This window comes from Pantherophis guttatus, chromosome 1 (genome assembly GCF_059756535.1).
Source record: "Pantherophis guttatus breed Tessera chromosome 1, ASM5975653v1, whole genome shotgun sequence".
In the NCBI taxonomy this organism is placed as follows: Eukaryota; Metazoa; Chordata; class Lepidosauria; order Squamata; family Colubridae; genus Pantherophis; species Pantherophis guttatus.
This window is the reverse complement of record NC_142063.1, coordinates 53,499,421-53,515,081: the sequence shown is the minus strand read 5'-3', so window position 1 is coordinate 53,515,081 and position 15,661 is coordinate 53,499,421. Positions and strand designations below refer to the sequence as shown.

The window sequence follows — 15,661 nt, the reverse complement described above, 5'->3', positions numbered from 1 at the left end:
GCGCCCTGCTTCCTCTGACAGCGGCCGCTTCTCAGGCCTCCACCCTACGGAGTTCCCGCCTAAACCCGGCCGCGAACGAGAGCGGTCTTCGTCAGGCTGCGACGGAGCGTTCCCCGATGACAGAGAGCGAAGCGAGGAAAGGGAAAACGGCGACCCTTCCCGGAAGAACCGGTCGCCATGGAGACCGCTCTCCCGGAAGGACGCGTTGTCATAGTACCGGGAGAGTTTCCCTCGCCCCCCCCCTCCTCCTTCATTGCTCCCCCTGCGGTCGGAGCCATGGACAGCAACTCGACTTTGCCGAGGGATGGCGCGGACGATGAAGACGAGGAGAAGGCGGAGGAGGAGGAGGAGGAAGAGGAGGAGGAGGAGGAAGAAGATGAATATGAGGAGGAGGAAGAGGAAGAGGAGGAGGAGGAGGAGGAGGGCGAGTCGCCGCCCCGCCGTCGCCGTCGCCGTCGCCGCCGCCGCCCCTCTTCCCTTAAGTCTCAGTCTTCGGTCAAAGAAGGCAGCCGGGCGTCGCCTGCATCCGAACTTCTGCTCGAAGCCGAATCGCTGCACGAAGCCGAAGTCAAAGTTCCCACCATCGTTGGTCCTTTGTATTTATCCTGGATCCCCGAGGAGGTGGCTGAATGGATCGGCGCTTTGGGCTTTCCTCAGTACAAGTTAAGCCCGGGTTTCCTTGCAAGCAGAAAGGGAGGAGATTCTGGAATGAGTTCACACCTCATATTAAGCCATGGTTTCCCGAGTATGTCCCAAACTGGTTTATTTAGGACACACACACGGAGAGAGCGTCATCAGTGTTGCTTTGCAATGACTGGGTTCAAACTGGATTTAAGCAGCGTTTGATCCACTTTAGCATGTTTGGTGAATCCAGATTACATGCATAGTTTATGGTCTGTATAAACATAGTAGATATATATAGATTGTAGGTTCATATGTCTGAATCCTGCCACTGGTGATTTATTACAGTTAAGCAATATGGCTTGGCATAATGTGTGCATGCATAGGAAAAAGAGCATTATTTGAGACCAGGATTTGCCGATTTTAAAAAATAACCTACACTACTCAGTTCCAGAATGCAGCAATAATACAATAAAACTACCACAATGCAAGCTTCCCCCTTTTGCACTGGTGTTGTGATATAAAACAAGTATGTAAGGAGTGGATTTCTTGTCATACATCCCGCTTCCCAGTGACAGTGCAGCTAAGACTGAGTGACAAAAATCCAGATGATCAGTAAATGTCAACAAAAGCTAGAATACAGGTAGTCCTCAATTTACAACTACAATTGAGTTCAAAATTTATGTTGTTAAGTGAGAAATTTGTTAAGTGAGTTTTGCCCCATTTTACAACTTTTCTTGCCACATTTGTTAAGTGAACGACTGCAGTTGTTACATAAGGTTAAGTGAATTACATTTTCTCATTGACTTTGTCAGAAGGTCTCAAAAAGGGATCACATGACTCGGACACTGCAACTATCATAAATGTAAGTCAGTTGTCAAGAATATAAATCACGTGTCCTTGGGGATGCTACAACAGTCATAATTTTTTTTTTAAAGTGTGAAAAATGGTCATAAATCACTTTTTTCAGTGCCGTTGTAACTTTGAACTGTCACTAAACAACCTGTGCAAGTTGAGGATTACCTGTATTCTGTGCCTCCTGGCTGCTATCCTTGTGGCTATCCGGATTCTTGCAGATTTTGTACATCTATCTGAAGTGATAATCTTAAGTATTTTTTCATAAATAATACTCATTTCATTTTTTTAATGAAATGAGATGAGGCAGTGGTGAAATCTGAACCTGTTTACTACCGGTTCGCTGGCTGCACATGCGCAGTGCACGCCATGCACAAATGCGAGGTGCATGCGCGCAGTGCATGCCAAAAAGAGGTATGCAGTAAGAAGAACAGCGCATGGGGGGTGATCAGCTGTGGCGTGCAATCTTTTACTTTTAAAAGCATTACTTTTAAAAGTTAAAAAAAAGCCTCTGACGATCGCACTGCTCAGCTGTGATTGTCAGAGCCTTTTTTTAAGCTTTTAAAAGCATTTTTTCTGCAACCTCTTCGGCCGAAGAGATTGTTTAAAAAATGTTTTTAAAAGGCTCTGACAATCCCAGCTGAGTTGCCTGATCATCAGAGGGTTTTTTTTTTCTTTTAAAAGCAAAAAGCAAAAGCTATTTTTTTCTTTTAAAAGCATTTGCTTTTAAAAGGTAAAAAAAGCCTCTGATGATCGCGTGGCTCAGCTGGGATCATCAGAGTTTTTTAAAAGCATTTTTTCTACAACCTCTTTGACCAAAGAGGTTGTAAAAAAAATGCTTTCAAAAGTAAAAAAAGGCCTCTGATGATCGCGTGGCTCAGCTGGGCATGGGGGGGGGACAGGAATTTTTGCTACCGGTTCTCCGAACCACCCGCCGCCATCGCTACTGGATCGGGCAATCCGGTCCGAACTGGGAGCATTTCACCAGAGATGAGGACAAAAGATACAAAGGAGAAATGAGATGTTTTATTCAGTCACTTGATTGTTTGTTTGTTTGTTTATTTGTTTAGAAAATTTATGTGGCTGCCCAATTCATTCATGATGACTATGGGCTTACCCAAATATGCACTGATGCACTAATTTTTTATTTATTTAGAACATTTATGTGGTCCCCCCAATTTACAGTGACTCTGGGCTTAGAAAAATATGCACTAGTACACTAATATGCACTAATTATAATGTGGTTTATTTGGTTTTGTTGTATGAAATCAGCCAGTTGTGGCCCATTAAAAAGACTCTTTTTAAGGAATGTAATGATATATGAATTTAGGAAAATGTAGAATTTAGTTTCACATCATGATCATATCCCTAGAAATACTATCTTGATGGCAAAATAATTATTCACAAAGGATTTCAGTCATCTTTCTCTATGATATATAAAGGGGGAAACTCTAAGGTTTGAAGAACTGACTTGAGTGTTGTAATGGTCTGTAGTGTTGTATTGGAAAAGAAAAAAACAGAAGAGATCCAATAAGGGGAAATTGGAGCTCCTAAATAAATGAAGAGTGCCATCCATTGCTAAATAAAACATCAGTAATAAGTCATTAGTCAGTATAACTACTAGTAAGCTAAAATTTGGTTCCTTTTTTCTTGTTTAGGTTCTTTGGTCTATCAACTTATTGCAGTATAAAGATGAGTTCAGTGGTACTTTAAAAATGTAAAGGAGGTCCAAAATTTTGTGGGATAGTCATGAATCATGTTTTCATATTTTTGTAGGTGCTGCTAGCTAATTAATTAGAAGAATAGAACATTTGAAGCTAATATTAATAATAATATTTCTTATTTTGTTTTAAATAGGAGTGTTTTACTACAAATTTTATCTCAGGACGGAAACTCATACATGTAAACTGTTCAAATCTGCCACAGATTGGGATTACTGATTTTGAACATATGAAGGTGAGAGCGCATATATATTTACATGGGTGATGACTGAAGATATTATCAGATACTATATCAAAATATATAGTATAATGCCAGAGCTGTATGTCACCTCCTTATAATAATACATAAGTATGGTATAGTGGTTAAGGTACTAGCCTACAAACCAGAAGACTGTCAGTTCTAGTTCGACCTTGGATATGAAAGCCAGCTGGGTGACTTTAGGTCAGTCACTCTTTCTCAGTTCAGCCTTCCTCACAGGGTTGTCGTTGTTATAGGAGAAAATAGGTGGAGTAGTGCTTCAGGCATCAGACTAAAAACCAGGAGACCATGGATTCTAGTCGCTTACCTAGGCACAAAGCCAGCTAGGTGACTTCAGGCTACTCCCTTTCCCTCAGCCCTAGGAAGGAAGCATTGGCAAACCATTTCTGAAAATCTTGCCAAAAAAGCTGTAGGGATTTGCCCAGGCAGTCTCTGAGAATTGCATGTGATTGAACCGAAGAAAAAAAAACCCATATAGTTATTTTAAACTGAAAGAATCCTATATGGGAGAATCTATTAATTATATTTTTTGTTCACACTGGTAGGATGTTACCAGGGTGCTGTTGACTATTGATGATTTTACTTTTTATTAATTTTGTGTTTTTGTATTGACTTTCTCTGTAGATGTTTAACTGGTAAATGTTAAGAGTATAGTATTTTAGTATTTGTTTAGAAACTGGTTGCTTAAATTAGAACCTTAGAAATATATGCATATTAAGACATTATTCTTATGTTACAGACATATTTTCCTGCTTTCTTTACTGAGAATGAAATGGATTTGTGTGACCATGTTGCTTTACTGTGGCAATACTCATTTTAAGCCTTTTGGTTTAATTAAGAACCAAAACTACACATAACAATGGTACATTTAGAAGACAGTGTATACTGCACTGGATTATTTTGAATTATGTGCTAGCCACCTCCTAGTGGGGTACTACAATGTAGGTTTAGAAAGATGAACATAGTAATTGTTTCCATATTTTTTTCCTTTTTTTTTTTTTTGCAGGAAATTTCAAAGCATGTACGAGAATTGCTGAAAATTGAGGAACCCCGTTTTGAAAGAAGTATCTCTCTCCCACCTCGAGATAACATTGGGTTGTTCTTAGAACAGAAGTCTCGAACTGGAAAGCGCAGTGATGCTCTTAGTTATTCCCAGTTTATTGAAGAAGCAAGGTTACAAGATTATGAACCAAAGCCTCCAACTCCACTATATGAAGAACTACAGCCTTCAACTCCATCCTATGAAGAACTACAACAAGCCAGTTCATTTTTCTCAAGATAAGAGAAAGTATTTATTGTTCACATATTTCAGATATTACATGTAACTTTTTCTGCATTTCTACTTCAGTTTTCACAGGGAACAAAATTGTATATGGATGCAGTTTAACCAGTATCCTAATCCTAAATATCATGGAGGAAGAGCTTACTGATGGATGCAAAACAGAAAATTTTGCACATCAGTATTGCAAAATAAAGTCATGTGTGAACACAGAGGATTGTTCTTATTGGTATTTATGATGAAGTCTTATCATTTGTCCTGTGAGGACTATAATAAGAATATATGGGGCTTCAAGTCAGGTGCTGTATATTAATGAATTGCTTTAAATATTTAGGATCAATTGACAGCATCCTTACAAAAACACCTAAGTCAGGCAGTACTGCTTAAAATGTTCTTGTGCCATATAAAATTAAGAAATTTTACTGCTGGAATTTGCTAATTTATAAGCAATGTGATTTAGAACTTTCATTTCTTTAGAAGTACATGTATCAATTTCACTGCAGGCCCAATCTTCTTATTCTAAACTGGGAAAAATGATCATTATAATGATCAAAAATGCAACAATACTTAGTTAAGCCAATTATATTTTGTTAATATTCTTAAATTTTAAATAAATGCAAAGGTGAAGCAACATGAAAAATCAAACAACCAAACCTATAAATAGAGTATTTAGAATATAATTTATGTCTGAAAAGTAGACTTATGAATGCCAAGGGAGTAAGCATTTCAGATCTAAAAGATACAATAAAACACAATAAAACACAAGCTTCAATTAAAGAGCCTTATATGACAGGGTGTAACATGGTGGAATTTGTACACAAAATGACAGTGAAACATTTTTATTTTTTTTTAATTTGATTTATATGCCGCCCTTCTCCGAAGACTCAGGGCGGCTTACAATGTGCTCAGCAATAGCCTTCATCCTTTTTGTATATTTATACAAAGTCAGCTTATTGCCCCCACAAACTGGGTCCTCATTTCACCTACCTTAGAAAGGATGGAAGGCTGAGTCAACCTTGAGCCTTGGCGAGATTCGAACCCTGCAGTAATTGCAGGCAGCTGGTCTTAATAAGCTTAATAACAGGGTGCCTTAAACCCCTGTACTACCAAGGAATATTAGTGTATTCATGTGAATGCAACATTGACAAGTATGATAGAAGGGGGAATGTATAGTATAAATCATGTTTTTAGAATTTTCCTTCTATTTTGCATTTATGCCTAATTTTTCACTGCAAAATTTAATTTTCAATTGGCTTTCACTAATATTTACCATTTGAATTCCTATAACACCATTGTAGACACTGCTTCCAAAGTTCTTTTAATGCTAAAAATGAGAGCAAAACAAAATCTTTCCACTTCTAACAGCTTGGATAATTTATAAATCTTCAGAATCAGTACTAGATGTCTCTTCCATTTTCTTTGCGGAATCATCAATTTGAAAAATCAATGATTTAGTGGGTTTCAGCAGCACTGCTGTGAGAGGTATCTTTTTAGTCGTAGATGTCGTTAAATCTTCACTTTTTGTGGCCAATGCTGTTATCATGTTAAAGTAACATGAAGCAATGATTTCCTGAAGAGATGTATTTGTTTCAAGAAACTGGCTAAGAGGTGAGTCTTTTAGCTGTACAGTTGTTATATCAAACCAGGGAAAGGAACTAGAAGAGAAAAGTCTGTTATGTATGGGGTCCTGAGGTTACACGATAACTGTTTTTTCACTGCAGAGGTAAAGGAATGGAAATGGAGTATATTTAATGATTTATTTAATTTAATGATTATGTAGCCATAGGTGGGGGAGTAACCATCAGAACTTCAAAACGGGTTGTAACTGCCTTTTACCAGGTAGGCCGTAACTTCGAACAATTGCTAAGTGACCAATCATAAGTCGACGACTACCTGTATACAGAGCCTCTGTGCTACTGGAACATATTTACAGCACAAAATGTACATAAAATAATTTTTACATTCAGAATTACTCATAAGAGAAATGCCTACAATTTATGACAATATTGCTACAAATGCAAATTTTGTTTTCAGTAGCCTCCACATGATGGTTTAACTTTAGAAGCAGCTGAGTCTGAAACAGGACATGGGACAAATTATGAAAAATGCAGGCTGAATTGTGGAAGGACTCAAATTGTATACATCCAAGAGATCGGGTATTATGCACCAATAGGTCTCAAGCTGAGGTATAGGAAGGAAGGATCCAGCATGTCTAGCGCCATTCTCTTATACCATTGGATTTGTTACTGGGGATTTGATGGTGGGGGGACTTTGGATGAGCTTATGAGGACATAAACTGACTTTTTAGAAGTGTTATTCATATTATTTCTCTTAAAAAACTAAGCCACTAAATATTACTCATAAATTCCACAAATGATGCATTATCAATTTTTAAAATGTTGGATAAAACAAAATTAAACAGAACAATTTTCTACTGGATGTTACTTACTCAGCAGCAGCCAAGGAGGAAGCAAAGGCTTGGTTGATAAAATGTTCACAAACTAGAAATGGAGATGAGGTGGTGGCATTGCCTTCACAAAAACATATTTGATTGAGCAATCTCAGAGCCCTTGTATAGGATAAATGTTGTTGGGTATAGCTATTTAAAACTGCATAAAATACAGCTGCCAGCCACTTCATGTTGACAGTTATTTCGCCTGAAAAATAAGGAAATATTTCATGTTTAGTTCACCATGCCTCTTTAATAGCCTTCTTCGACCTGTTGCCCTCCCATCACTCTGAGTCATAATGGCCAATGGAAAACACCAAGTTGGAGTATATGGTTTAAAGCTTAAACTGTAAAATACAAGCTAATAAAGGGAAAATGCTTGCTCTGCTCCTGCTTTGAACATTCCTCAATTGGCCTTTCTTTCTATAGCCATCTTTACCATCTCATTCTGCTGCATGGATAGGTCAAGCATCACAGGGACTGATAGTGCCTATAGCATATTGCATCGTTGTCACTGATACTAATTTCCTGGACAGGACACAGATTGTTTTATAAGCCGGAAAAGAACAAGGGGAAAAGTTCCATTTTTCACAAGGTTTGCAAAAGTCCACCTACTCTTGGAGTTGCAAGGACATGTCGCCTGGATCACTACTGTATCTTTGAGGGCTTCCAGAATTGTCCTGTTAGCCTCCCACATACAAAAAGAGCTGTTCTCAGAGCACTTGTACTGTGGCTTCAAGATTGAACAGGAGGAAATCAGTTGCTTCAGTCTGAAAATAAAAAATCTTAAATTATGCCATTGGATTAAGCATCAAAAAGTAAGTGTGCAAAAAGTATGTATCTATGGATCATGCCAATTCTTGTTTATACACTGTATATACACAGAATGAGCATGTTATGTATACATTGATTTCTTGTTCTACTGTACATGAACACAATAAAAAAGCTATACGCTCAATTACAACAACAACCCTGTTTATACCTTTGAAATGTAATCACAAAATATATGGATATTAGCTAGAAATTGCAGTAGCCTTAATACTCAAGCCTGGCTTTCCCTATTTGACAAAAGAGTCTACTACAATGCCATTCTTATTCTTCATATACAAGACCTAAGATGTGAACAGCCAAATTCCATTTCTGGTGATTGCACTCCTGTAATGTTCATATTCTATATATTCAGGCTCATACTGTATATTGAGCCGTTCTAGGAATAAATGTGGGAAGGAGCATGATATTTTTTGGTTTCCAATTCAAATTAGCATTCATATCATAATGCACAATACCTGGCCAAAGGGATTGCTGTGACCAGGCTGTATATAATACAAGAGTTTTTGAGAGAATCCTGAATTTCGGAACATATATGTGGAAGATGACATGGAAGACAGCAGAGAAAAGCCACATCTGCCCAGCCTATCAGCTGCTTGTTGTTATAGACACACTCAACTCCCAGCTTGTGGAATTCTACTAAAAAAAAGATAAAGAAAAGGAATATTTAATTTCTGCTCCCATAGAACAAAACTTTAACTGCAATCTTTAGTTTCCTTCTAAATCTCCCGAAAGATAAGCATGTTAATTTGTTACAATACTGAACTTGATAGACAGCTTAATAACTCCGGTTGTTTGACTTACAGCTTATGCCTAACTATCACACCATGGCTGTCCATTTTCACTTATTTGGTCTTTCAGGATACTATTGCTGTTGCAGTTTCTTCTTTTAGCTTTTTTTAGACAGTACAGATCTGATCTTATAGCACAGCGGCCCCCAACTTTTTGGATACCAGGGACTGGTTCTGTGGAGAGAGGTTTTTCTGTGAACTGGAGGGGGCATGGTTTCCTGAGCTGCTTGCATCCCGTGAATGGGGGTTCGCTTGTTTGCATAGCCCGGTTTCTGCCATGCTGCGGATCCGTACTGGTCCACGGAACGGGTGTTGGGGGCCCCTGTTATAGCAGACCTATATTTTCTGTCTCTCACTGTTTTTAGTCTATAGTTACTATCCTTAACAATTTGTAGACACACATTGTTTTTATGTTATAATTATTGATTTTATACTCTTTATATTTTTACTTTATGCTGATCAATGATTGCAATAAAGATACATATAGTGTCTTTATGCCATCCTATCAGTCTTGGCTAGGATGGCTAGTGATCAGGGATTGTGGGAACTGAAATCAAAGAACAGAGAGAGTACAATAACATCACTGGTGCGATGTGTATGCTCCATATCTCTATAAAGATAGCATTTGTTCATTGTATAAAAATGTACATAAAAATAATAAAGATTGTAATTTTGGGACTACTACAATATAAAATAAAATGACACCAGATGAAAATAATAGAGAAATATATAAATTCCTTCTAAAAATATGAAAAAATTAGAAGTCAGGATATATGGTTTGGAGGGAGGGATAACATTTAGTTTCTTCTACAGGTAGTCCTTGACTTATGACCACAATTGGGACCAGAACTTCTATTGTTAAAGAAGATGGTTGCTAAGTGAGTTTTGCCTCTTGTTGTTAGTGAATCACTTAATTCAGTGAATCATGTGGTTGTTAAGCAAATCTGGTTTCCCTCATTGATTTTGCTTCTTGGAAGCTGCCTGGAAAGATGATGAAAGCTGAAAGCTGCCTTGTGAATGGGGATCACATGGCCTTGGGATGCTGCAACCATGGTAAATAGATGCCAATTGCCAAGCACCTGAATTTTGATCACATGACCGTGGGGATGCTGTGATGGTTGTAAGTGTGAATACTGGTTGTAAGTCACTTAAAATGGTCGCTGAACAAAAGATCATAAGTTGAGGACTACCTGTACTGTAACACTACTAAATTATATTTTACTTTGATTTTATAGATTTCATTTTCCTTTTGCGTCCCAAGAATTCCTATGGTAATGATGATGAAAGAAAGCATCTCTGCTTTTATAAATTGGATTTTTCAATGGGAAAGTGGCAGTTAACTGGGTCAGTCTTTAGCAAATACTCGTTTCCCTGCCTAGCATAAACTGGAGCACTTTTCCCCAAGACAAAGGTGCCATTGGATGTAACCAAAAATTATTCCTTTTAAACGAACGTTGAGACTTTTTGTATTTGTTTCCTATGATTTGGCAGCAAGAAATCTTACTGTAACTATAATATTTAATTTAACAAAGCACATCAGCTCTTGTTTTTAACTGTTATGGGTAACTTTTTGTAATTCTTTTCACAATTATGCTTGGCAACTGTTCAAAAGTCAACAGTTGAAAGTAAGAAAAGGAATCAATGTTGCTATAATGAAATATAAACTGAAATTAAGGATGAGTAGTTGTGGAGGAAGATATACAAAGGACATGCAATATATTATTAGAACATGAATTCTACTACTATATAGAAAGGAGTTTTGAGTTTTATGTATGATAAAGTTTCTTGTCTGTCTTTCAAGCACCTGATTCTTACATAGAGTTTCTGGCCGTCTTGTGGAGATCTGGATGTTATTTCCTGAAATGGCACCGAAATGTAACAATGTTCTGGCTAGTTGTTTCCCAAGATGGCCTCCACCAATAATCCCAATCTTCAGTCTTTGATTATCATTAGAAGCCTGGGAACCAGCGGGTACATCCCCACAATTCTCTTTTTTCTGTCTGAGGGAAACCCCAAAACAGTTATTATTACATATACATACATAAAATTCAAAGTGTAAAATATATGCTAATTCTAAGAGCGTCAATGGACAACTGTGTAGAAAATATATTGGAATGATAGGTTGAATTTGAGTCAGCAATCTGATATGTTCATAAAAAAGAAAAATGGCCACTTTAACCTGCTTCACTAGAAGCTCATTTGCTGAAACAGAGCAGTTTTGTTCTATTCTGCTTTGGTTAAGGTCACCCTGACTACTAGAATCAAATTCATTAAGAATGATGCAGGCCAATGGCAATATGCTCGGTGACAATCAGTAAGAGAAGTTAAAGAATGGGAAATCATATAAGGACAGATGGATGTAACTTTTATATTTTAATCTTGAAAAGATAAGATTGAAAAATTGTCATACTATGTAATCTTACTTGGCTCTTTGCTATTCTATCACATAGTAGCCTAGACTGACAGTTCTTTTCAGCAAACAGCAGTCCCAGTTTAGAGTGGAAGAACTATCAATTTTATAATAGGAAAGGGAAGACTGCTGCTTTTAGTGACTTTGGATCCTCCTGGACTCACGGTTCCTTCACATAGATAATGCCAGCCACAGGGACCACAGAATCAAGTCTTCTCAGTGGCAGTCTTTTTCCATTTTAGCAGCTTTAAGATGAGTGGACTTCAACTCCCAGAATTCTCTAGTCAGCAAATTGGCTGGAGAATTCTGGAAGTTGGAATCCACCCATCTTAAAGATGCCAAGGTTGAGAAATATTGCTCTACGGAGTACCATACCCTGGATGCCTTCCTTCTTGGTATTTATACATTTTATTAAAACATGGTTATTTCATCAGTGGCTGGAATGCTGTGAACTTGTTTCTTCTGGTAGAGGAAAGGCTTTTGACTCGATTTCCCAATACTATACCCATGGGTTAGATCATATCGAAATTTTATTTTCACTTTTGTTTTTGATCCAATTTATGGAAGTTGGGAAGTATGTCCCTTGAGAGCTTTTTACAACTAGAACATCCTATTCAATCCCCCAAAATAACATTTTAGAATTCCTAAACATTGCTATTATTCACAGTTGAAAATTCAAGATCTTTATTAATATTGCTATAAATACTTCAAATGTCTAATAGTAATTCCTAACATATCTGACATTGTCCAATCATATTATTTTACTCTAAAAATATAATTTATATTTAATTATAATTTCAATTTCTTTGACCATTCATTTGCTTGAGACAAAAGATTAAAAGCAAACAATGTAAACAAATAATTGCAAGGGAGAGTTTTCCACAGATTTGCCAGAGAAAAACATCCATAACAGACAATCTCCATGATTTATGAATTGTCCTGAAGCAGAGTCAATGGAAAAAGCTAGGTCTATAACGTTCTCTTGAAGGACATTACGGTTGGTGCTGAAGGGACATTAGGAAGAATAGTGTTCCAGAGGGCAGTGACAGAGAAGGCTTGCCTCCTGGATCCTCTAAGATGACATTATTTAATTCAGTGTTTCTTAAAGTGTGGTCTTAGGCCCCTTGGGGGAAGTCCCCCATGACCCTCTCAGGTATGCAGCCTATCTGCAAAATCAAAATTATTTTCAGCCTATGTTGATTTTTAATTTTAATTTTTAATACGGTAAATGTTGATAGGTATAACCAGTGGTGGGCTACTGCCGGTTAGGACTAGTTTGGGAGAACTGTAGTTCTGACCAGGGGCTGGCCCCACCCACCTGCCCTGGCGCTATCACATCCTATATAATTGCTGGTTTTTCGATGCCGCGGGTGCTCACATATTCAGTTCCAGGTAAACCAGTTGTTATAACCGGCAGCAGCTCACCACTGGGTATAACCCATAAAAGCAAAAATCCTTTTGGGTTTCTCCATAATTTTTTTAAAGTGGGAAGAGGTCCTAAAAAGGTTTTTTAAAAGTTTATGAAACATTAATTGAACAGATGGGACCAGAAGAGTGCCCATTGTGTCAGATCTTATTGAAGGAGTAGGCACAATGGGAGAGAGAAATAGAAAAAGAGAGAGAGAAAGATTTTTTTTTTTTTGGCCTTACTTGGTGGCATTGAGTAATTTGCAGAAGAAAAGTGCATGGGCACAAGCATTCACCATCAATCCTTTGGCATAAGACCTCAGATGAAACAGTGGCTCATTCGTCCCAATCCCATATTCTGGCTGGAAAGTCTTTAGGTTTGCCATAATATTGGCCATTTCAATTGTCTGCTGAGAGCAACTGAAATTATAATAGAAATTATTCTTGTTGACCACCTGATGGTGGCCATCCATTGCATTAGTGTGTTATTAAAACAAGAGACAGTTCAGTGGTGGCACATGCTGTAAAACATGTACAGCACCTAGAAATTGGAAAGGGTAATGACAATTTTTGTTTCTGATCTATTTTATAATGAACATTTATTAATAAATAATTCTCTAGGAAAGTCAGGGGTCTCCAAACCTGAGCCTTCTATGAAGTTTTAGAATATCTGTCGACCCCTAAACATTTGTTACATGAAAATAATGTTATAAATATTACTTTAATAGTACTATAACAGTAGAGGGTGTTGGGCAATCATATAAATGTCTTTAATAAATAAATACTTCATAAAATAGATATCATTTAAAATATGAAAAATATAAGATTTAACATACCTTTTTATTGAAACTTGATATTATTAATGAGAAGGATGTACAGTATCTGATAAGCATCAACAAGGGCACTGATATTTGGTTGGAAATTAGTGGGATAGTCTTGCCACTATGCAAGGTGAACAGGAATATTATGCATAGATATATCCTTTCTAGAACAGAGAAGATGAGAGTGACAAGGGAAAGGGTAGAAGGTCAAAGACACACAACACAAAGCCTGCTTGTAAATGAGACCATCCAAGCCTGAGTAACATTATCTCACCACTAGCCACCTCATCTTCAGAACTAGGAATTGGCATAGAGCTATACAGAGACCTCAAAAGATAACTGACTCTATTTACTGTATGTTGGAGGGGGAGAGAGACGCTAAACCCTAGACCCCTATAACATGGGTTGCTTCAGGACTCAAATCTTTCACCCCTCCTCTCACATCCGTATGAGATTGCTGGGAGAAGTCATCTGATGGCACAGATAATAATACTAATAATGGTATTATTAGTAAGCAACTATCCCTGGCTGACCACGCAACACTGGACTGATCTTAATGCTGGATCAGTACCTGGAAGCTATAAAAGTTTGGATGGTGAGAAACTGACTCCAACTCAACCCTACTGAGATAGAATGACTCCGGATCTTTGATTCTTCTAGATTTGATGAGACATTATTTCTGGTTCTTGCTGGGGTTGCACTCCCCTGGACAGGCCTGGTGTACATTTGTGGGATTCTCCTGGACTTATGGCTCCTGTTCAAGGTATCAGCCATGGCTTGGGGACCTTTGCACAAATTTACCCCCTGTGCCAACTGCATCCATTCCTGGACAGGGAGGCCTTGCAATATAGTCTACATGGAGCTGCTCTTGAAGACCATCAGATCCCTACCCTCTTGGCCTTTGAAAACCTTGAAGAGCTGTCTCTTCCTGCAAGCATGTGCGTGCAGTGCGGCTGGAACCCAATAAAGTTGACTGTTGATATGTGGGAAATATTGTTTCTGGAAATGAGTGACAGTGAGCAGAGCAGCTTATGGTTTGTAAGCCACCCAGAGACATGGTGTATATGATGGGTGGCTGAATAAGTCTTAAATAAATGCATGAATAAATATGCTTAAAATTAAACTAGTGTGTAAAATATAAGCCAACATTTTATATAAATATATTTTAGAACCAGGAAGATACAAACAAGGCAGTAAAAGGTTGTTGTCAAAATAAGCCATTCGGCCTATTGTACTCATGTCATTTGCAGTTATGTAAACAACAGAATATATGGTGAATGGAGAGCACAGGAGCACTTTCCCTAATCCAGGAAAGCACAATCTAGGTGTCCTCCAGATATAAAATTAGAAACATAAATAATCAGGATAAACAGATGGGAGCCCGAGTTACCAGCCTACCTCTCAAAGGCAACTTATTTAGTTTACAAGGTACTCTAATCCGCTCCTCCTAAGAAGAAACTACATAAAATGAAGTGCAGATTACAAAAGGAATAATTCCTATAATCTTTGCTTTATACTTACAATATATAGCTTCTGAGAGTGAAGCACCAAATGGAACTAGTGCTCTAGCTCTGACAGTTTGTGATTGGTTCAAAATAAAAACTGTTAAACGGCATAAGCTCCAGTTCCTAACCAGAGAAGTTTATTTGAATGTCAGGACAAAACTTTCCCCAACAAAACACTTTTGTCAGCATGTAGACAAATGGAAAAGAAAATCTCAGTTACCAGGTATGGAAACCACCAGTTGCATTGCAGAAGCAAATTTGTTTAAGCTTCTGGCTCCTTCCCACCAATTACCGTTCTGGTCTGCAGCTAAGGTCATTCTCCAAACATAAGGCTGTCGTCATGGCAAATGCTTGGTTACAGAACCTGTTTTTAGAACTTGTTTTTTTTTTTAATTACTGATTTCGTAGTTGCAGTCTTTAAAGGAGACAGCAAATAATGTTCAGCTTCCCGACAGGATCAAAGCAAGTTTTTTTCTCCCCTTTTGAGGTTACTATGCAGTTGCAGTCCTTCCTTTCAAATATATTTCACTGCACTGTAAATTCTTAAAAAAATTGGTAACAAATGTTGGCTTGGTTTAACCCATCATTTTCCCACTTGTTACTTTTTCAATATGTTGGTTGTATTAACTGAGAACCAGAGGTTTGTTACTACCCATAAATCTGCCCCAACATATTTTCAGAACGTTCCTTGCCTATACGCAAATTTATAGCTTAA

At 37.8% G+C, this 15,661-nt stretch overlaps 2 protein-coding genes across 3 annotated transcripts; one reads left to right on the top strand and one right to left on the bottom strand.

Annotated features, from left to right (window-relative positions):
* Positions 1–101: 101 nt before the first annotated feature.
* SAMD15 (sterile alpha motif domain containing 15) lies at positions 102–4,947 on the top strand. The gene is made up of 4 exons (XM_087873615.1): positions 102–662; position 2,139; positions 3,334–3,432; positions 4,463–4,947. The coding sequence occupies exons 1-4, from the start codon at positions 178–180 to the stop codon at positions 4,736–4,738; spliced, it is 861 nt and encodes a 286-aa protein (XP_087729741.1). The 5' UTR covers positions 102–177; the 3' UTR covers positions 4,739–4,947.
* On the bottom strand, positions 4,723–15,273 carry NOXRED1 (NADP dependent oxidoreductase domain containing 1). 2 transcript variants are annotated; one of them, XM_087873584.1, is made up of 8 exons: positions 15,167–15,273; positions 13,457–13,605; positions 12,864–13,040; positions 10,619–10,803; positions 8,471–8,651; positions 7,800–7,954; positions 7,185–7,392; positions 4,723–6,390 (listed from the first exon to the last, which is right to left on the bottom strand). In XM_087873584.1, the coding sequence occupies exons 3-8, from the start codon at positions 13,016–13,018 to the stop codon at positions 6,111–6,113; spliced, it is 1,164 nt and encodes a 387-aa protein (XP_087729710.1). In that variant the 5' UTR covers positions 13,019–13,040; positions 13,457–13,605; positions 15,167–15,273; the 3' UTR covers positions 4,723–6,110. The 2 variants fall into 2 exon arrangements, with proteins under 2 accessions (XP_087729710.1, XP_034274114.2); XM_034418223.3 differs by having other exon boundaries at positions 14,963–15,244.
* Positions 15,274–15,661: the final 388 nt, after the last annotated feature.